At 46.9% G+C, this 22,787-nt stretch overlaps 1 protein-coding gene across 1 annotated transcript in view; it reads right to left on the reverse strand.

The window, feature by feature from the left end:
- Positions 1 to 22,544, reverse strand: part of ENAH (ENAH actin regulator) — a 137,678-nt gene extending 115,134 nt beyond the window's left edge. Inside the window, 1 exon segment of the mRNA XM_043568099.1 lies at positions 22,246 to 22,544. Within this exon segment, the coding sequence (XP_043424034.1) occupies positions 22,246 to 22,310 (65 nt within the window). The 5' untranslated portion in view covers positions 22,311 to 22,544.
- Between the last annotated feature and the right edge of the window lie 243 nt (positions 22,545 to 22,787).

The raw sequence follows: 22,787 nt of genomic DNA on the forward strand, positions 1-22,787 counted from the left end.
GCATGCAGAGCCCACTGGCTGGGGGAAGGACAGGGCCAGCTCCCAAGGGAAGGGCGCTGGAAACACTCACCACTTTGTCCCACACCATCCAACTTACCAAATCAATTCAGGGTGTTGGAAGCAGAACAAGACAGTGGCTTCCTGCATCCACGGCTCGGCATTAATGAAAGCCCACCTGGGCAGCCAATGCATCACCACGGAACTTAAAGGAAGCCGAAGGAGAGGCTGGCGGGCAGGCCCCCCTTCTCCCAAACCCAATCCCCGCATCATTAGCCTCCAGATGTGATTCAGGATAAAGCCCAGCGCAGCCGTGAGTCAACTCTTCTAGATTGAAAGGTCAACATCAAAACATTGTCCGCTGCTCCAGCTACAGTGAAGTGGACACTCTGTACCTTCCCAGGCTGGCAGGAAGACTGCTACAACGCTTCTGGAAAGCATTTGGCATTACGATTCAGGAGCTTTTAGAACTGTTTCTATTTATTTGGAGATCTAATACTATTTCTGGAAATCTATCTTAAGGAATTAGTCTGCAATAAGGAGGAAAAAACCCTTTGAGTTCCTGAAAGTATCATTCATTATACAAAATCACCTTCAACCATGTAAGTAGCCATTTACAAGGAAATAGGTAAGTTACAGTGAAATATGCAACTAATAGAGTTTTTTTAAAGCATAGAAAATGCAAAACATCAAGTGAACAAAAATGCACAAAGTATAATCAAACATGTACGTAAATGTACAAAAAATAAAAGGAGGACATTTTGGGGGTCCCTGGGTGGCTCAGTCAGTTAAACGTCTGACTTCGGCACAGGTCATGATCTCACGGTCCGTGAGTTCGAGCCTCGAGTCCGGCTCTTTGCTGACAGCTCGAAGTCTAGAGCCTGCTTGGGATCCTGTGTCTCCCTCTCTCTCTGCCCCTTCCCAGCTCACGGTCTCTTTCTCTCTCAAAAATAAACATTTAAAAAAAAAAAAAGGAAATTTTTTTTTTTTTTAAGATGGTGCAACTGTGAAGAGAAATGGAAGCAAACAGTAGGCTAACTCTGGTTGATCAGGACGGGAGCATACCAATTGGGGAGGATAGGGGGCAAGGGGGTCTCAGTCAGAAAATTTGCTGGAATATTCGGTGGGCTGAGGGAGCAGAGGGAAAAAGAAGTTCTTTAGCTAAAGAATGGGAACAGAGACACCGTGTCCGGCAGAAAAGAAGTGGAACCTCACATCAACTGAAAGTTGGGGTGACACCTGGCTTCACTCTGGCCCCACTGCCCGTTATTAGACTGCCAGTCCCCAAATCACCTCCAGCTTATCCGCGAAAAAGAAAAGCATGAATTCAGAAGATACTAAGTAGGTGCTCCAGTGCCGACTGGCTTAAGACTCCGGACGGCATCACATCAGAATTCTCTAGTAACCACGTACCTCCCGGTTATGTTCATTCTACACTGTTGGAAAATAACCTGCATTCTCTGTACATGCTCCCAGAAGGAACAGCACGGAAGATGGGCCAGAAACAAACTGGGAAAGGGAACTCGATCTTCTTTATGTGATTAGCTGTAACATTTATAATTTCATGTACAATTAACCATAATATGAAATAATACAAACTGCATCCTTTAAAAATACTTAGGAAAAAACACCTAAAACTTATGACATTTATGATTGGTGGTCAAACTAAACTCATTAAGTGTCCAAAATACCACTAAGGTACATTAAATTTACTTGAAAAAGCTACAGAGGTAATTTTATGAAGACCACTAACCAGAAAAGAAACTGATGCCAAGAGAGGGCGCCGTCCAGTGGCAGCTGGGGCCCGAAGCCCCGCTGCCAGCAGCACTGTGTTTGTTCTCTACACCTCTGTCCCCATTTGGAACACAGCGAGCGGACTCATCCTTTAGGGATGCCACGAAGATTAGACAAGTCGGTTTATCGAAAACACTTGGAAGCCGGCCTGGCCTAGGTCACAGAGTAGACACACGAAGCTGTCCCTCAGTCCTGGAGGAGGACGGAGCCAGTGGCCGGAACAGCGCTGTGAATGCACGCGAGGCCCCCAAACTGCACGCTGAGGACAGTTAGGACAGTACGTTTTACCATGTGTATACTGTGCCTCAATTTTTTAGAAAAAGGCTTTGCTATTAGAATTTTAATTTCTCCTGGAAAAAAAAAAAAAACACTATCAGATTCTACATGAGACTCTATGCAAATCTAGGATTCCTATAAAAATAATCTTTATCAATCAAGGGATTCTGATATCAACTTCTGGGTCATACTTCTAAAATATAAATTTCAAAATAATGTATTGTGCTCCCGCAAAGCTCTAATGTCTGAATTATTTCACTTGAATTTTCCAGCAAAAATGTATTCATTTTTGAGTAAATGATAACAAAACCAAAATACAAATACAACACAAAACAAAACCAGAAACCCTTTCTTTGAACACAAGCATTTTGGTGTAGCTTCTACACAGGGGCAGAAAGACCTCACAGGCCTTAAAGGGAGCTCATTATAAAAAGCAACAAAAGCCATCTTTAAACGTGTTTTAAAATAAAACCTTGCAAAATAGCCCCAAAGCACATCTCTCCGATTACGAAATGAGCACGCGGTGCAAAGGGACGGAGAATACCAATTTACTACACCCTATACTGACTGACAATGCTTGTTGCATAGCAACGAGATCCTGCGGTCTGAAAGCAGACAGAACCCCTTTTCTTGACTCGCCGAGCCACACTTAACCCCATCGAGGCTGAGAAAGGATGCAAAGACCGTTTTACAGACACCACTACCGACACCCGCGGTCTGAGGATGCAAATTCTAGAACTAGAGAATCCCAAACCCAAGTCCCAGCCCCTGTGCACCGTGAAAGAGACTGATGTCTCCTCGCTCTCAGGGCTTCCCTGCTAGAAACAACTGCTACTCATGGTGGACGCCTTTCTTCTAAAAGCATCACCTGCGAGAGTTGGTTTTTTTTAAAACTCCAAGGTAATAACATACCCACGCACCTTTTGTTGCATAATTTAAAAGAAGTAATTTGATCCTTTCAGTTTAGTTTCTAAAAATCGTAATTTATAAGCAAGGGCTACAATTTCCTAACAGTTTTCTCCTACTTAAAATTTATTGGAACTATTTTTATGTTATTACCTATATGGGTAACTAGTAACATCTCATAAAACTTTTTTTTTTTTTTTTTTTTTTAACAGAATTCAGTTTCGTCTAAAGAAAACCAAAAGCTTGCAGCTATTCTGGCCCTGGTCTGAAATCCTTTCATTGTGTTGGGATTTCCCCACTTCTCTTGAGAAATGACTGCCAAGCCCCACCGAAGAAACCCGACTAAATACAGATAAACTCACAACCGTGTTCCCCAACTTTTCGAAGGGAAGGCCCTTTAAACTCATGAAGCGTAGGGGCACCTGAGTGGCTCAGTCGGTTGAGCGACCGACTTCGGCTCAGGTCATGATCTCGCAGTTCGTGCGTTCGAGCCCGTGTCGGGCTCTGTGCTGACAGCTCAGAGCCTGGGGCCTGCTTCGGATTCTGTGTTCCCCCCGCCCCGCTGTCTCTGCCCCTAACCCACTCACATTCTGTCTCTGTCTCTCTCAAAAATTATAAATAAACATTAAAAAAAATTTAAATTCATGAAGTATATTTTTAATGTACATTGACAGAGAAAATGTGATTTAAAAGCAGTCTGAATTTCCTATCTTTTAAATTAATCTGTGTAATGTAACAGCACGTACACACGTGCCATCTACCGCACGTGAACACGGCATCTCAGATGACAAGGCTCGGTGCACACAGGTGCACACGGACTCCTCAAGACAAGCCTACGGCTGCCCCCGGAGCCCACAGATTGGAAGTCATTCATCTCCGAGAAAAGCTGGAATCACTCCGAAGACCTGGGGCAAAGCACATCCAGGTTTGGAACTGAGACGGCGCCGGGTCCAGGAGGATCCAGCGCTCGCCGGCCGGGCATCCCGGGCCAGGGCACCGCCGAGGTGAATTCCTCCCCAAAGGGCAGCTGTGCCCACACAGCACGTCGTTTCACTTTGTCGTTCAAAGACTCACAACGCCCAGCCAAGTGCGCCACACGGCCCGTCGCCTCCTTCCTGCGCAAACTCCTAGCTGAAGGCAGACACCGCCCTGGATGCGATCTCAGGGAGGGGAAATCGAATCGGAGAAGCAGCACCGGAAGGTAACAGAATTAGAGGCCACACAGAATGCTAGGGCCAGGGTCTTTGGAATCACGCAGGACTCTGATCTGAACCTCAGCTGTCATTCGCCAACCACACGACTAAGCCTCAGTTTCCCCCACCGTAAGTGAGGACACCAGCCTCATGGCTCATCCTAATCCATCGCATAAAGTGACTCACGGGAAGCGCTTAGCAAGTCTCCTGGCCTGTCCCTGAAAGTGCAACAAAGAGTGGCTATGACAACCACAGATCTACTCATTCTACGTAAGCAGAGGACATTAAAAGTCGTCCTATGTAACTGGCTGGCCCATTTGGTTTGTACCCAGTGTAGGCAAAGGTTAGCCTCGGAAACACTGTGATCTCTGGCCCGGGACTCGTGCCCCGTGCCCGACGTGTATCGGGATCAGTGAGGACAATTCAGCAAGTCTTTGGGACACAAAAGTTAATCATGAAAATATCTTTAAAAAACAATGAACTGGGGCACCTGGGTGGCTCAGTCGGTTAAGCACCCGACTCTTGATTTCAGCTCAGGTCATGATCTCACGGTTTCATAGGTTCGAGCCCCACGTCGGGCTCTGCGCTGACAGTGCAGAGCCTACTTGGGATTCTCTCCCTCTCTCTCTCTCTGCCCCTCCCGTTCATTTTCTCTCTCTCTCAAAATAAATAAACTTTAGGGGCGCCTGGGTGGCGCAGTCGGTTAGGCGCCCGACTTCAGCCAGGTCACGATCTCGCGGTCCGGGAGTTCGAGCCCCGCCTGGAGCCTGCTTCGGATTCTGTGTCTCCCTCTCTCTCTGCCCCTCCCCTGTTCATGCTCTGTCTCTCTCTGTCCCAAAAATAAATAAACGTTGAAAAAAAAAATTAAAAAAAAAAAAAAAACTTTAAAAAAAAAATCACTAAGTTTATTTTAAATACTTACATGCAACTAACAATGAGGTATAACAATTTCTTTGAATGGGTTTTATTTTGTCACATTAAAATTCGAAAGCTTATTTTTTTTCATCTTCATATAGTTTCTAACTTACAAATGGGAATGTATGAAAGGACTTTCAAGATAGATTTTCTTTTTTAAAACACTATTTACAAATTGTGCTTGTGTTACCAAGCTAAAGTCTAAATAACCAAATAGATGAATCTTTTGCAATAAAAGTAGGGAACAGCATGAAAATCACCTTTTTTTCTCACTTAAACACAAAACATTTAAGTGTTTTAAATGTCAAACTTTTGAGGTGCCTGGGTGGCTCAGTTTGGTAAGCGTCCAACTTCAGCTCAAGTCATGATCTCACAGTCTGCGAGTTCGAGCCACGCGTCGGACTCTGTGCTGACAGGTCGGAGCCTGGAGCCTGCTTCGGACTCCGTATCTCCCTCTCTCTCTGCCCCTCCCCTGCTCGCACTCTGTCTCCAATCTCTCAAAAATAAACATTAAAAAATTTAATAAACGTCAAACTTTTTTTTTTAACTTTTAAAAATTGTACAGTAGCTCCTGACATTACCAGATTCAGAGCGGTGGTTCACAACTGGGTTGACTTTTCTCCCATTCAAAATCTGACACTGGACACATTTTTGCTTGTCACTACAGGGCGGGGGGGGTGAGGGTAGGGTGGGGTGAACTACTGGCATCTAGTGGCAGCCACCAGGGGCAAGGCTGGGCATCCTACAATGCCCAGGGCAGCCCCACGACACAGAATCATCTGACCCCAAACATCAATACAGCCGAGGATGAGGAACCCTGATTTAGAGGTCGGGATCCATCCTGAAGGACAACTTGCTTTCTTACTAAACTTTCTTTCAATACGACTAGAAATACCCAGGATTTCCAAGCATCATTTGTTGAAAAGATGATCCTTTCCCCATCGACTGGTCTTGGCGCCCTTGTCAAAAGTCCCGTGACCACAAATGTGCAAGTTTAACGTCCAGGGTCTCTATTTGGACCCACTGGTCTATGGGGCCAGTCTGTGCCAGGACCACACTGTTTTGATTACCACAGCTCTGTAGTAAGTTCTGAAATCAGTTAAGTGAGAGTCTTCCAACTTTGTTCTTTTTCGAGATGGCTTTTGACTATGCCAGGTCCCATGGGATACCATCTAAATTTCAGGATGGGTTTTTCTATTTCTGCAAAAATATGCCGGGTTTTGACAGAGATTATATTGAATCTGTAGTAGATCACTGTGGGTAGTACTGTCATCTTAACGTTAAGTCTTTAATCCAGGGACAGAGCTCTGTTCAAGTTAATTAGGTCTTTGATTTCTTTCGGCAATATTTTATAATTTTCAGTAGACAAGTCCCTTCCTTGCTTAAATTTATTCCTAGGTATTTTATTATTTTAGACACTACAGTAAATGGAACTGCTTTCTTATTTTCCTTTTTGGATTGTTCACTGCTGGTCTAAGGAAACACAACTGGTTTTTGTGTGCTGATCTTACACCCACAACTTTGCTGAACTTGTTCATGAGTTCTAGTGGCCTTACAGGTGTCCTGCCTGTGTTTATATGTAACGTGTGTGTGTGCACGTCCGCCTCTGTATCTGTCACCTGGGGCCGTGAGCTGATTAAAGGGAGAGATGGATGAGGCCAACGCTGCGGTCCACACCCAGATGGGAAACTCAGACGAGAGATGACGTCGACATCCTAACCCCCAGTACCCCAGAACGTGACCTTCCTTGAAAACAGGGTCATTACAGATGAATTAGTTGTGATGAGGTCACACTGGGGTAGGCTGGGCCCTTAATCCAATATGACTGGTCTCCTTAAAAGAGGAAACCACCATATGAAAACAGAGACACACGGGGAAAAGACAGCCATATGATCAGAGAAGCAGAAATTGGGAGTGATGCATTTCTAGAAGCCAAGGATTGCCAGCAAACACCACAAGCTGGACAAGGGAAGGAAGGAAGGAAGGAAGGAAGGAAGGAAGGAAGGAAGGAAGGAAGGAAGGAAGGAAGGAATTCTGCCTCAAGACTGTAACACAAAACCCCTGAGTTTCCAGCCTGCCTTACAAAGCTCAGACTTATCAACCCCCAATACCATGAGTCAATTCCAATCATCCATCAATAAAGGAAAAGAGGGGATCTGGAGACCATAAGAAAAAACTGCCTACTTCATAAATGTGGCCCACGATCTATACCAAAACCTGACTGCATCAGTTTCTGGGGCGCCTGGGTAGATCGGTCGGGTGAGCATCCAACTCTTGATTATGGTTCAGGTCATAATCCCAGGGTCATGGGTTCGAGCCCTGAGTCGGGTTCCACACTGGGCTTGGAGTCTGCCTGGGATTCTCTCTCTCCCTCTGCTCCTCCCCCTGCTCTTATACACGTGCGCACTCTCTCTCTCTCTGTCTCTCAAGAAATAAAAATTTTAAATATGAAATAAAATTTTAAAAAACCTTATGAATCAGTTTCTAATTTTAGTGCTTTCCACAGATTCAAAGAGAACCGCATCAATTAATCAGTTAAAGGGAAACAGGCTTGCTGACTGGGTGACAGGAACTTATTCATATAATCAGGTTTCCAGGCAGAAAAAAATACACTCGATGTGTTGTCCTTACACTTTCAAGTACATTACATATTAACATTTACATATAAAAGTTTTTTATCCAAATACCCCATCGTGACACCTTTGCTTTGTCACTTATTCATACCTGTACACATACCGTGATCACAGGGATACAAAAACATACTGTGTTTAACGCAAAATTGTTCAAAGTACTGTCTTAATACCTTTGAAAATCACGATTCAGAGAGAGAATTAAAATGGGAAGGTCTAAAACAATCAGTAATCATGAATTTAGCTTTTACGTGTATTTTTTTAGAGTTACTGGAAGTCCCTGATTATACCCAGCGTGTTGCAAAGCGCTTACGGAACTGGCTGGAGCGAAGAGAAGCCTCCAGTGCGTCTCCGAGGGGAGTTTATGCCTGGAGTGGCAAACGCTCTGGAAGGTGGACAGATGCTCCGAGCTCACTACAGGAGTGATCGCCGAAGACGCGGACTAGAAGAGGAAACCGCAGCGAGAGACACTGCGTGGGCACAGAGGCAGCTTTCTGGAAGACAGAACAGAAGGAGCAAGACCAAAAGCCCAGTAGTGCCCCTGGGGAACCTCAAGCACACCATTCCAAAATGAACGAGGGGCAATGAGGCGCGGCTGGAGGGTCTGCAGGGCCCCGAGCGCCAGGCGGAGGCGCCCCTTCCGCGGGCCGCGCAGGGGCAGGCCGAGGTTCTCCAGAAGGACATGAGGGGGGCACCAAGCATCACACACGGCGGGAAGGTGGAGGGGCGGAGGCCTGAGGGTCTGATGGTGGGGAAGGGAGGCTGGTCCCCCGTGGCGCAAGTGATGGTTCTACCATTCAGGGCTCTGCTTCTCCATCTGAAGAATCATATTAACATATTTCAGACATCATTTTAAAATCTAGGTTCTCTAAGAGTTTAACGTTCCTTACTTTTAGAGTGCCTAAAAACAGAAGTCTTTCATGGTAAAAGCTGAAGAAAAAAGGCAAAGAACGTTCAGAAGCCTGTGCTTACTGATACAAAAGCAAAGGCACAACACGAAGAGAGCGATAACTAGAGCACACCAAATCCATAAATCCTCCAACTGCGTTATGTCAGACGGCGAGACAAGGCAGCAGATGCGTAATCTCATCGCGCGCGGAAAGACCCTGAGGTCTGGGCAGCCAACAGGAGGCCTCACGGCCAGCAAAGGGAAGGGCTCGGAAGCTAAAGGTGATTCTGTTCAACTTGACTTCTCTTCCCAAAATGAAAACACCGTGAAAAACTTGCATACCCAGAGGAACACGAGAGGATGACAGAGAGACTTTCCTTAAAGTAGACGATCCGAACAAAATAACAGATAGTGACAAAACACTATAGCAATACAAAACAACGTTGTCAATCTGCCATAAATAAAAAGCACTCTACGTGAGAAAAATTTTAAGTATGATTTGCAGATATTTCGAAAGAAATCAAACACAAATACACGAAATGGTCTCTAGCCTCACGATACCATCCATATACCATCCCTCAAAGCTTTTGAAAAGTGATTCATCGCTACGCCCCCGCCTAAGCTATAAGCACAAGGAAATGGGTCACGTCTACGCTCACCTTTACTGTTTTAAAGTGGTTTTTGAGGATTTATCTTTTGGGGCCGTGTCTCTAACTTTGGAATCCCAGAGCAAGAAGGATCACGCAGGAACCATGCCTGCAGGCCATGACCAGGAGCTCAGTCTTGAGTGTCGCGGCAGGGGGAAGCCATGGGGCGTGTGATACGGGAGACTGAGCTGACCAACCGTGAGCTACGCAGAGCACCTGTGAGCTGCTGTGGCACAGGTAACAGGAGACCAGATGGGACAACCGCCCGATGCAACAGCAATCCAGAAGCATACCTATGTTAAAACGTAATACAGGACAAAACAGGTTCAGGGGTCTTGATGGGATTCGCTGCCAGATGCCCCTAAGATGCCAGGGTTGCCCAGGGATGCAAAAGTAACCTACCGCCACAACACCCACTACTGAACTAACCATTCGTAAAATCAGTCCCCATCAGGCGCCTGGGTGGCACAGCTGGTTAAGGGTCTGACTCTTGATCTCGGGCGGCTCAGGTCACGATCTCACAGTTTGTGAGTTCGAGCCCCACGTTGGGCTCTGCACTGATGGCGTGGGGCCTGCTTGGGATTCTGTCTCTCCTTCTCTCTGCCCTCACCCACTTGTGCATGCTCTCTCTCTCTCCAAATAAATAAGCTTAAAAATTTTTCAAAAAAAAAAATCAGCCCCTATCAAACATCCCTCCCAGGTCGCACGAGCCCCTGTCCGTCCAGTTCACCTTCTCCCTGTCGGTGGCCCAGTGACTGACGGACGCTTCAACGACAGAGCAACACAACGCAAACCATGCACGAAGCGGGAGTGCAAACCTTCCCGGAGACGCGGGCCTTCGTGACGTCACCGAACACGACACGAACAGTTTCCAACCAGCGGCAGAGCCGCTGACAAAAACGACAATTTTGAGAGGGACGCTGACTGGGCAGGAGAACGAGAGGGCGGCTGACAGGTGGGAGGTGTGCTCTGTATCCTGACGTGGGTGGTGGCTACCCACGCATGTAGACGCGGTAAAACTCCATCAGGCCGTGTGTGCGCTTACAATACGCTCCGCCGTATCTGCATTAGACCTTAAGGGGGAGAAAAAGGCACGCAAGATGCCCTGTGACCCCCAAGAAGCACTGGGTCTGGATGTGAGGCCTAGAAACCCTTCAGCCAGCCGGCCCCGGAGGCAGCGAGGTGGCAGAGACCCCTGGGCGCAGGGTGCCAGCGGCCCGCTCTGCCCCGGACCCCCAGTGCAGGGCAGCAACCGTGCCTGACGTCCTCGCACGGGGCAGGCTGCTACTTGCAGCCAGAAGCATCTTAACAGAGACAATGAGCGAGTGACTGGAGAAAGCCAAGACAGACGAGGCAACAGGAGGTCAAAGAAATACACCGGAAATCGAGGTAAAGCCCCCGGCCTTCCGAGTGGAGCCCCTGAGCATTTTGGCAAAACAACCTTCTTTGGGAAGACGCTAGAAAAGTCTATCACGAGGGGCGCCTGGGGGGCTCCATCAGTTAAGCATCCGACTTCGGCTCAGGTCACGATCTCGCGGTTCGTGAGTTCGGGCCCCGGGTCGGGCTCTGTGCCGATGGCTCAGAGCCTGGAGCCTCCTTCGGATTCTGTGTCTCCCTCTCTCTCTGCCCTTCCCCCACTCACGCTCTGTCTCTGAAAAACGAATAAACGTTTATTTAAAAAAGTCTATCACGATATGAAGGGTGCAGTTCCATGCTATCTTACAATTTTAGAGAAAAATTATGTAAAAATCAGCAACTAACACTTGATTCACTCTTGTTCCATTCTAAGAATTTAACACAGCTGCAACCACAACACGAATGTTTTCATAATTTTGTTTCGTTCTTCGAGAGGAAACCCAAATAAAACCTCTCCTCCCTACCTGGCTATCACTGAGGTAGCACTCCTCTTGTAGGGTCAATTCATTTGCCGTGGCCTTGCCCTTGTACCAATTACCTTCAGAAAATAAAGATCCCTTATGTGATGAGATCACGAAGAAAATAAATCACTCACTCACATGTCTGCATTTTAAAAGTTCTAGAAGTCCTAGAAGTTCTAGGACACAGAGGCCCCGGGGCAGACTGGTCAAAAGTGTGAGCCCCAGAATGGCCTGCCTGGGTCGGAATCCCCGTCCGCTGGGGACTAGTGGGTGACCCTGTGGGAGCCGCTTTTCTGGGACTCTGTGTCCTCGTCTACAAAGTAACAACGGCTCCTACGGCAGAAGTTGTTGGAAGAGCATTAAATAGGCAATATGTAAAGTATTTTAGTCGATGAGTACTCAACAACTGTTAGCTATGATATTTCAAAACCTAAGACAACCAAAGTATATAAACGCCAACGGTGGAACTGAATTATTAGCAAAGGAAAAACTTTCTTAAAATCACAGGCATTATGTTTAAATACAAGCACATACAGTTTAAATAAAATTAAGACAAGCAAACATGGAAACAGATGTTGTACTTATACTGTAAAGGAGCTATAAGTTTAATTTCTAAAGATAGAAGAACTTTATTTTTATTTTAACATTTTTTTTTATTTCTGAGAGACAAGAGGGAGACAGAGCGTGAGCAGGGAAAAGGGCAGAGAGAGAGGGAGACACAGAATCCAAAGCAGGCTCCAGGCTCTGAGCTGTCAGCCCAGAGCCCGACACAGGGCTTGAACTCACGAGCCGTGAGATCCTCACCTGAGCTGAAGTCAGAGATGCTCAACCGACTGAGCCACCCAGGCGCCCCAAGAAGAACTTTTTTAAAGGTACCATATCAAATCTATTGTGCTAGAAACTACTGTGTTGCCGTACCTTCTAGAGAGGATGTGAAAAATCTGAGTACAGAAAAGGGGTGGGGGGAAGCATGGAAAACTTGGTCAATTCTCTCCTCTACTCAAATTAATCCATTCATTTATCACAAGTCTAATTAAAATCCCAACAGGTTTGGGGGTGTCACTTTTCCTTTTATTTTATTTTTATTTGTTTTAACTGATAAAATAATTCTAAAACCCCTTTAGAAGAATGTATTAAATGGAAAAGCAAAGTTTTGAAAGTTCTAAGAAAACAAACAGTAACTTCCCTTACTAGACATTAAACTACAAACTTACAGTTGTTAAATCATGAGGAAATAGCACCGAGTCAGATCATTACCGCATCCAGAAACAGAACTCGGTGTTTATGGAAACCCAGTACGTACACATGAACGTGGCGTTTCAAGCCAATGAGAAAGGATGGCTTAGTCAACAGGGGATGGTGACAGGTGACCAGACACGCGATACTCAGATCCTAACCTAAACTCCCACCACCTTACATCAAAATAAATTGTAGGTGGCTTACACTGAAACATAAATGAAGCCATAAAGAGAAAAGAAGAAAACGTAGGTGAGCACACAGACAATTTTAGGTTGGGGAAGGCACGACAGCAAAGGCAGAAACTATCAAGGTGAGGACTGACAGAGGCACCTCTCTACCGAAACAAGGAAAACTAAAAGCCAAGGTGAATCGTGTCCCAGGTCCGTCCCCTGCAGTCTGCTCCCACGTAGACTCTGGGCTTGACCACATGACCGGCCAGGGCCCAGGAGACAAGGGGATAGGTGACAGGCAGGGGTCCGACAAGAGCCTGCACACCAAGGCTGCCACTTCTGCGTGAGCTGCCCACAGAAGGCCCGAGAAGGCCCAGGTGAGTCCCAGGGAGGTGCCTCACGCGCCTCCTACTGGCTGCGAGCTGGGGTGTCAACCACGCGGGAGACGTTATACCTGCACGACGAGTGGCTCCCTGTTGAAGACACAATAAATCACTGCAGGAATGACTTAACATCCCACCGGGAAACAGACAAGCACATGAACAGACGATTCGCGCAAGTACAGGGATGTCCAATAATCACACGAGGAAATGTCTGACTCTCCTAGTAATCAAAGAAACACAAATCAAAACACTGACGGGTGCCTGGCTGGCCCAGTCGGTGGAGTCCATGACTCCTGATCCCGGGGGGGTTGTGAGCTCCAGCCCCACCATGTTGGGCATAGAAAGAGCTTAAGAAAAATCTAAAAAATAAAACACTGAGATAACGCCTTCTGCCTATCAGATTGGCAAAGATTAAAAACGCTGGATACTGCCCTAAATTGGACGGAATGTTGGAAAGCTGACACTCTCATCTACTGTGGCTAATTTGGTAACGTGTATCAGAAACTAATAAAATTCCCTTTCGTCTGGTAAACTCATTTATTTTTCACTCAAATATTTACTGTGGACTCATAGACACCTAGGTGGGAACTAGGAACACAGCCAGATCAGGCAGGACCTTAATAATCCGGGTTTTATTCTGGGAGTACTAAGATGCCACAGAAGGCGTTAGCAGCGAATGAGAACAGCAACCGGCCACGTTTATGATCATTCTGACCGCTGCCCAGAGAAGGGGGGATGAGGATGGAAATGAGAAGACGCTACGTGTCCACGTGAGGGGCGCCTGGCTGGCTGTCGGGGGAGCATGGGACTTGATCTTGGCATTGTTAAGTGTGAGCCCCACGTTGGGTGTAGAGATTACTTAAAAATAAAACCTTAAAAATAAATAAATGTTCACGCAAAGGGACCGGTGGCCCATATTTAAGTGGCGTCAGAGAGACGAAGAAGCAAACAGGTTGACCTCAGAGGACCTAACAGAAAAAAGTAAGAGAGAGGAAAAAATACATACTAGGAATTTATCCCAGAACATAAATAGATGTGCAGATAAAAAAGATCAAATATGTACACAAAGACATATATCCGAAGATGTTCACAGCACTGTTTTTATAATAACAAAAACAGTGAAAAAAATCAAAAAGTCCATCCCCTAAGGAGTAAATCAAGCAGATTAAGGTCACCCAAAGCATAGTGAAAATACTACGCATTCTTTTAAAATTACATAGATCGGTACTGAGTGACAAGAATTATGTAAAAAGGCATCAATTAGAAAACATACAATGTAGAACAATTTCACTTACAAACAGTACGATCTCACTTTTACTTAAAACACACTCGTACATACATAAACATACTTATGGCTGCATACGTGCGTTATAAAAAGTCTAGAAAGCTATAAATCAAAACAGCAAAACTCTAGATAGTTTGATTTTGAGTTATTAACATCTTCATACTTTCCATACCTTCTGAAATCTACATCAAAACTGTACTGGGAGTTTATAAGGGAAGGGAAAAAGTAACTAAAACAAAACAAAACAAAACACTGACCAGACATTAATTGGGACAATAGTCATTGGTTCATTTTCTCAAAATACTGCAAACACAAAGATTAAAGAGATTACAAAGCAATAAAAATAACAATGTTCTAAATTAAAACTTATGATTCATAAATCTTAAAGTGTTAAAAACTCAAGAGTCACAATTTGCTGGCAACCCCAGTCTAGCATGAGAAGGGGAGAGGTAGGGACATCTCAGGACTCTAGAACGAAGCAGACACTCAAACGGAACCAATGCGTGGTCACCCTAAAACCACAGGAAGGTCCCTTCGCTGCAGGGGTGAACGCCCAGCCTGCACCCCCCTGCGATGCGACCCAAAGAGCTATTCCTTTTATTTCACTCATGCTCTGGGTTCTTCAGGAAGCTTCCACCGCACCCAGCTGTAACACAGAGACGGAACAAGACAGAACACGGAGGGCCTCGCGCACACACAGTGAAAGGCAGTCAGTTTTGGACTTCGTGCCATGAGATGCACTGGTTACCAAGACCACATGTTTTAGAAGAACTTTACCCCTGGAAAAGTCCTCAGTCCATCTAAAGATGTCAAGACTACTCTGTTCCCCAAAGACAAAGCTCTCTTTGGTATCTGAGGGTATTGCAGACATACCCAAGAAAAATCACCAACAGATTACACGGTTCTCCTAAGATTCTCCTGATTTGCTTCATGGACCATCGGTGAGCTCACCATCAGGACCCCTGCCAGGGCCACCAGAGGGAGGGCCCCAAAGCTGTTTAGGCCACCCAAGGCGCCTCAGCGAGGCTTCCCTCCCGCACTCCCACCTGCCTGGCTGTCTACAGGGAAAGGCCCAGGGACTCGGTCTCCGACCTCTCTTCTTTAGAAAATACGAACACATTCATTTAAAATATTAGCCCAAAGTTGTAAAGATGTCAGAAACTGTGTACAGCGAATGACAAGATCTATTCTAGTGAATAAGAGGAAATAATAACCCCAGGATGAGGTAGCGTGGCTGAGATATCATCCACATACCCTAAACGTCACCATTTGAAAAGATCAGATTCAGTGGGTTGTGCAAACGTCAGCACCGTTTCATTCCAGAACATCTTCGTCCCGGGAGAAAGGAGCCGGGCACGTACCCACAGGAGCCCCCACTGCCCACTCCTCCTTCAGTCTCCTGCTCGGGCCCTGGCCACCGTTTATCTTCCTGCTGTCTCTAAAGACGCCTCTGCTGGACACTGCCTATCAACTGCAATCCTGTAAAGTGGCCTTTCGTGTCTGACTTCCCTCCCTGAGATGTTTTCACCCCTCTGTGGCATGTGGCACTACTTTGTTCCTTTTCACCGTCAAATGCTATCCCATCGTATGGACATACCACACGTTGATTATCCATTCATCATCAATGGACGTTCGGGCTGTTTCCACTTTTTGACTATTGAGGATAATGCTACCATGGACGTCTGCGTGCTAATTTCTCCGTGGACCCACCTTTTCATTTCTCTGCGGTCTACAGCTAGTAGAGTAACTGCTGGGTCAACAGCAACTCTACGTTTAACCTCTTAAGGAACTGCCAAGCTGTTTTCTAAAGCGGCTGTGCCATTCTTTTTCTTTTGTAATGTTTGTTTATTTTTGAGAGAGAGAAAACCCGCGTGCACGGGAGCAGGGAAGGGGCAGAGAGAGGGGGACACAGGATCTGAAACAGGATCTGCACTGACAGCACAGAGCCCAACACGGGCCTCGAACCCACGAGCCACGGGATCATGGACGGAGCTGAGGTGGGACAGCGCCGAGCTCCCCAGGCGCCCGCCGAGCTCCCCAGGTGCCCACGGCAGCTGTAACCATTCTTAACGCAAGTTTAAGAGACATCAGGCTTTCAAAGAAGGGATTCACTCTCATCAAGTCCATTTTGTGCGCCAAGTGCTACGCCTGGGTTTTATAGAATTTCTGATTTGGTTTTCCCAGTAGTTCTATAATGCAAAAAGTATCTCCGTTTTCAAAACAAATTCAAATCTCAGACCATAACCGACTCAAAAATCAACTACTTAGTAAATGACAAAATAGAAGCCAAACTCAGGCTGACTTCAAAGCCGGTCCCCTTCACCCTCCGCCAAGCAACCGGTATGCTTAGATGCATGCACACTGCTTCACACCAAAATGATTCTTTGGAAAAGCTATTTGTTAATTAAATTCATTAGAATCATTCTAAAACAGAAGCTTCACAATGGAAAGAAATTTCTAGAAAATATGAGCTCTCTTGTTGCACAACTCACTGTTTACTTTCTTTAGCAAATAACATTTGTATGCAGTATTACTGAAAACAAAACCTATCTATATAGGGGCGCCTGGGTGGCGCAGTCGGTTAAGCGTCCGACTTCAGCCAGGTCACGATCTCGCGGTCCGTGAGTTCGAGCCCCGCGTCAGGCTCTGGGCTGATGGCTCAGAGCCTGGAGCCTGCTTCCGATTCTGTGTCTCCCTCTCTCTCTGCCCCTCCCCCGTTCATGCTCTGTCTCTCTCTGTCCCAAAAATAAATAAACGTTGGAAAAAAAAAAAATTAAAAAAAAAAAAAAAAACCTACCTATATATTGCCTAAACATTATACAGATCAGCTTCTTCTGCCAAAGTTCTATGAATGGCAAAAAAATCTGGGTATCTTCCACCGTGGACTGAACTGTGCCCCCAACATTCACAAGTTGAAGCCCTAACCCCTAATACGATTATATTCGGAGATAGGGCTTTTAGGAGGTAATGAAGATTACATGAGGTCATAAGTTTCTGTGGTTTAAGCCACCCAGTCTACAGTATTTGGTTATGGCGGCCTGAGCTGAGTAACACATCGTCCTTCATGAGTATCAGAAACTATCCAATTATTAGCATTTTAAGCAGTGGTAAGAATCAAAACAAAGGAGGCACTAAGTGGAAGTAAGTTAAACCCACACACATGCAAAAGCTTTCTGCTAAAACAGTATTTACAAGTCCCATGATTGAAGAGACTGTAAAACAGAATGATGGCCCTTCTATTAATTCAGGATGCAACAAGGTAGTCCAGGATCATGGTATCCTCCAGAGGGCTCTGGAGTTAAGCAAACCCCAGTCTCACTCTTTTTGGCCATTTCTTAGCTTTCTGTTTGAATAAGAAACAAACTCTACACCTATTCCTGTGCTCCAGATGCTGGCATTTGTTTGAATTAAATTAACATTTATTACATGCCAAATACTATGATACACCCTTTCGTACCCAAAACATCTTAAAGAACATTATAGGTGCTCCCAAAACGGTGGTTGCTATTACCAGTGAACAGATCCTGGAAAGGAACACCCTAGTCAAAGCCAAACATTTACATGAACACCATTTGCCAAATATTTTACCAATACCATAAACATAAAAATGCAAACCCTGCAGGGGTGCCTGGGTGGCTCGGCTGGTTAAGCATCCGACTTGGGCTCAGGGCACTATCTCCGTCGGTGAGGTCAAGCCCCACGTCAGGCTCTGCACTGCACCACCAGTGCAGAGTGGAGCCTGCTCGGGATTCTCTCCCCCGCCACGCCCTGCCCCTCTCTGCCCCTCTGCCACTCAAGTGTGCTCTCTCTCTCAAAATAAATAAATAAGCTTTTTTTTTTTTAAAAAAAAAAATGCAATCCCTGCCTTCAAGAAGCTTACAATGAAAAGAGACAGATAGATTCAGATATTTATAAAACAACACAGTAAAACGCAAAAGCAAAAAAATATACAGAGCATATGGGAACACAGGGGAGTGCCAGAAAACTTCATAAGCCCTTATTTGGAGAAACATCTATTGAGGTACAGCTCAACTCAGACTCCTTTAACTTTTACGTATACTCAGTCTCATCCATCAATTGGGGGGAGGGAGGGTTAAGTCGACACAGGAAGTGTTTAAGTCCCCTCTTCCTCCCCTAAAACCGCATAAAAACTGAAATCACATTTTCCCAAATCCTTCTTTCGCCGGCGATAAAGACTGGGTGTTTTGTAAGTTACACAATTACCCTAGATTGAAGCTGTGAGTAGGGTAAAAGTAACCAAAACCATCAGTCCGGTATGTGATTCCTTCTACACCAGCCAAATGGGGTCTGCCTCGTTCCTCTGGGGGAAAGTCACACATCCAACAAGTACAGTGTAAATGAAGCGCAACGAGGGGCGCCTGGGTGGCGCAGTCGGTGAAGCGTCCGACTTCAGCCAGGTGACGATCTCGCGGTCCGGGAGTTCGAGCCCCGCGTCAGGCTCTGGGCTGATGGCTCAGAGCCTGGAGCCTGTTTCCGATTCTGTGTCTCCCTCTCTCTCTGCCCCTCCCCCGTTCATGCTCTGTCTCTCTCTGTCCCAAAAATAAATAAACGTTGAAAAAAAATTTAAAAAAAAAAAAAAATGAAGCGCAACGACAACAGAGACGCCAGTCTGTGCATCCTTTCATGGGTATCTCACTTGTCACCTGACACGACAATCCTGTGAAATAAAAGGATACCTCCATTTTTACCCGTCTGCTCAGTTAATGAGAAAATCCCGAATCTTCTAAGCCTTGATTGTACATTCTAAAATGCATCTTGAGCGTATCGTTACCATAAATGAAGGTAACAAAATCCTAACAAGTATTTCGAAGACTCTAAACATCCACATAGGAAGGAAACGTCAAAGATCAATCTCCTCACTTAGGAAGTAAGAAGGCTGGACTAGATCAGACGAGAAGGACCATTCCAGGAAACACCCCCACTGCCACACTCCGGGCGGCCACACGCGGGTCCCAAACAAACACCACTCATGCACGCTTTCCCACCAAGCCCAGAAATGCATTTAGGTGTGAGTCAACAAGGCAGCCACCAGCAGTTGGGAGCAGATAAGCAAAATGTAACCTACTTACCATCCTTGAACTAGAAAAGGCCCAGAAAGGTAAAGCAAACTGCCCGAAAGTTTAACATAACTAGTCTAAAACAGAGCTGAGCCGGGAAACAAGAGCAGGAATAGAACTGCATGCTGCTTTATAAAGCATACAAAACATCTTCTCTGCCCTTATCATTTGACTCTCACTACCCAGGCAATAACTGTCCCTGTTTTTACATATTTTTAAACGCCGATCAGTGAAATAACGTGATTAGCTCAAGGGTATCCAGCTAGTAAGTGGCTTTGACGAACCCTCACCTTTTCTTTTTAATACGAAAGTCGCCGGGGGGGCGCCTGGCTGGCTCAGTGGGTTGAGCGACTGACTTCCACTCAGGTCATGACCTCACGGTTCCTGGGTTCAAGCCCCGCGTTGGGCTCTGTGCTGACAGCTCAGAGCCTGAAGCCTGCTTCGGATTCTGTGTCTCCCTCTCTCTCTGCCCCTCCCCTGCTCATGCTCTGTCTCTCACTCTCAAAAATAAATAAACATTAAAAAAAAAAAAAAAAAAAAGTCGCCCGGTAGAGAGTGTAAGTATGGACGATTTACACGTAATAAGGACCTAAGAACGTCTGAGCTCTTAGCCACTAGTCTACACGCAATTATGTTATATCAGACAAGCTCCTCTTTCCATCAGAAAAGAGCTTGAGGAAGTAACCAACTAGGTTAAAAAAAAAAAAAAGTCACTTAAAAGGCCTACACTAGGTTAAAATTACATATAGACACAGCTGCCTCAAACATAAATCCTCTTCCACTTCTAAAACATTACACAAATGAAAAATAATAGAACCAAAAAGTTGCACGTTACCCTAATAAAACTACCAGTTTTCTGGGTCTCCACCTTTTTTCACCGTCTCGAGGAAGAAACACACTTTCTCGTTTTGTAAATGATCCTCTTTAAATGAAGTATTAACACGTAATTCCACATACGGCCTTTGACACGTGTAGCATGCCTTTAAGACGGTCTCAGGAATGGACAGCATCACTCGGTTCCCTCCAGCCTGGGAATATTACACGCAGCGAGCCTGCTATTCCTGAAATTGAAGTCATCTGAGAGATCTTATCATAAATACTTAAATGGCAACATATTCATCATATCCTCTCTTCGGAACTCTGACCAACTGAAATGGAAATTCCTGCCCATGCATTCCTATTTCTGGATGGACTTTAAAACATCAGAACTACTCCTTAACATAAAGACTCAGTTTAATACTACAACGCGTATGTCCCACAGCACCTAAAAGCATCATTGAGATGAAGTCAAATGTTCATATAACCTGAAAAGCCCTTTCTTAAGCACCAAAATATCCCAAAGCCTTTTGCAACCGGCACAAGGACCTTTTATTCCCATACCAAACCAGCCTACTTTTATAGGCATCTGTGGAAATGTGTCCACCTGAGTTGTACGAACCACCTACCAAACCATCTAATGCCTACCAAGTGAAAAGCTGATCCTCTTTTGTGCTCTTAAATTATTCAAAACGAGCCTACAAAGAATGGCCGTGGACTACCTGGACGAGCCTTTCAGACCGCTGCACCAGCTTGTTTTTGTGCTACTGGAAAGTATTCACGGGATTCCTTCCTCTCCAAATTTAGAAAGGAACAGAGCAGGAAGCATAGAAATTACAAATCATTCTTCCTTAGAAAAGGAACTTTTAGGGGAAGACATAATTTACCTGTGACAGGCTGACAACTATACAGGATAGTGATCAAACTTCACTGAATACCCAGAACTACTTTTTAAAATTTTTTTTTGGTTCATCACCTCTGAATCAAACAACTTTCTAATCATTTTATTTTAAAACACCCCAGTTTCACTGTTCTACATTTCTCAATGTTGATATAAATTTACCCAAAATTTGGGGAAAAAAAAAAAAAAAACTTGTAACTTCCGGTCTGCAAGACTCCTACAGCATTAAATCTTTGAAAAAAATATCAACAATCGTATGAGAAGATATAAGGTTACCCATGTTTTATTACAGTTCCTGCGTTTTCAAGGACATCAGTACGTGGAGGAAAAAAAACCATGCTCAAAACCCACGGTTCAAGTTTCTCAAGCCATATTTTACAAAGATGATGTTTTTGGTTTGCATGCCATAATTACATTTTAAACTGATCCTTCCCGTTTGAAAATAAGTTGTGTGAAATGACTAAGGAAAAGGGATCTCTTAGAGGCACAGCACTAAACACATTTTTAAGGCCAGGAAGATCAAGGTTTGAAACTTGGAATCAGAGAAAACAGAACTCAAATTCCCAGTAAGCTACAGTAAAAAAAATACAGCTATGTCACACGAGAATGTATTAAAAAAAAGGGGGGGGGGGGAATGTTCAACCTTGATGGAATAAAAAGAAGGAAAACTAGCGTTGGAAATGGAAACTACTTAAATTGAGGCAGAATCCCCATGACATGACATTTTCTCGCCCAAGCGAAGGAATCCGCAGATTCGATCGCCGAAATCTCGCATCGCCTTCGGAAGGTCTGGGCAGCCGCGGGCCGTTAATCTTTAACACAAAGGAGCGAGCGCGGCGAAGGCGCCGCGAGACCACCGCCCCCCGAGGCCGGCGCCCGGCGCCCCCGGGACCCCCGGAGGCGGGACCCCCGCGGGCGGGCTTGCGCGGACCCTGGGGCGCCTCGCGGCCGCCCCCACGCGCGGGGAGAGACCGCCGCAGCGCCGGGCCCGCCGAGGCCGCCACGCTTCCCGACGGCACCCCGGGGCCGCGCTCGGCGGCGGGGGAGGCGCCCACGGGCAGAGGCCAGCGCGCCCCCCACACCCACGCGGGCCCGCGCCCCCCGCCCCGCCGCCTCCCGGTCACCTTCGGGCGCCCCGCGGGCCCCCGCGCCCGCACGCTTGGGGCTCCCAAACTTTTCTGCTCCCCCCCCCCACCCGCCCACCCCCGTTACAGCCGGGCTCTCGGGACGAAGGCGCACGACTCCTCACCTCCGCCCGGAACAATGCCCGTCTCCCGGCAACGCGCACGCCGGGGCCTGCGGCCCCCTCCCCATCCCCACCCCCGGGCCGGGCCGGGCCGGGCGCGCGGGCGGGGGAGGGAAGCGGCCGAGCAGGGCCTCGGGGACGGCGGGCGGAGCCGGGCGGCGGCGGGTGCGGAGCGAGGCCCGAGGGACAAAGGGACGGAGGCGCCGAGGCCGGGCGGCGCCCGCCGGGGGTTGGGGGTGGGGTGGGGGGGGACTCCGCGGGGTCGCGGCGCCCGCCGCACAATGGCCCGCAGCCCCCGCCCGCGCCCTCACCTCATGGTGCCGGCGGCCGGGGACGCGGGGGGCGCGAGCCGGGCCTCTCCTCCGGGGGCGGGGACGCGGCTGGCGGCCGGCGCTACACCATGTCCCCGCGCGAAGCGGCGGCGCCGGCCGGACGCGGGAGACGCGGCGGGGGCCGCGAGGCTGCGAGCGCGGGGGCCGAGGCTGCGCGTCGTCCCGCTGCGGGAGCGCCCGGCCGCCCTGGGAGGGGAGCCCGCCGCCGCCGCC

This window comes from Prionailurus bengalensis, chromosome E4 (genome assembly GCF_016509475.1).
Source record: "Prionailurus bengalensis isolate Pbe53 chromosome E4, Fcat_Pben_1.1_paternal_pri, whole genome shotgun sequence".
In the NCBI taxonomy this organism is placed as follows: Eukaryota; Metazoa; Chordata; class Mammalia; order Carnivora; family Felidae; genus Prionailurus; species Prionailurus bengalensis.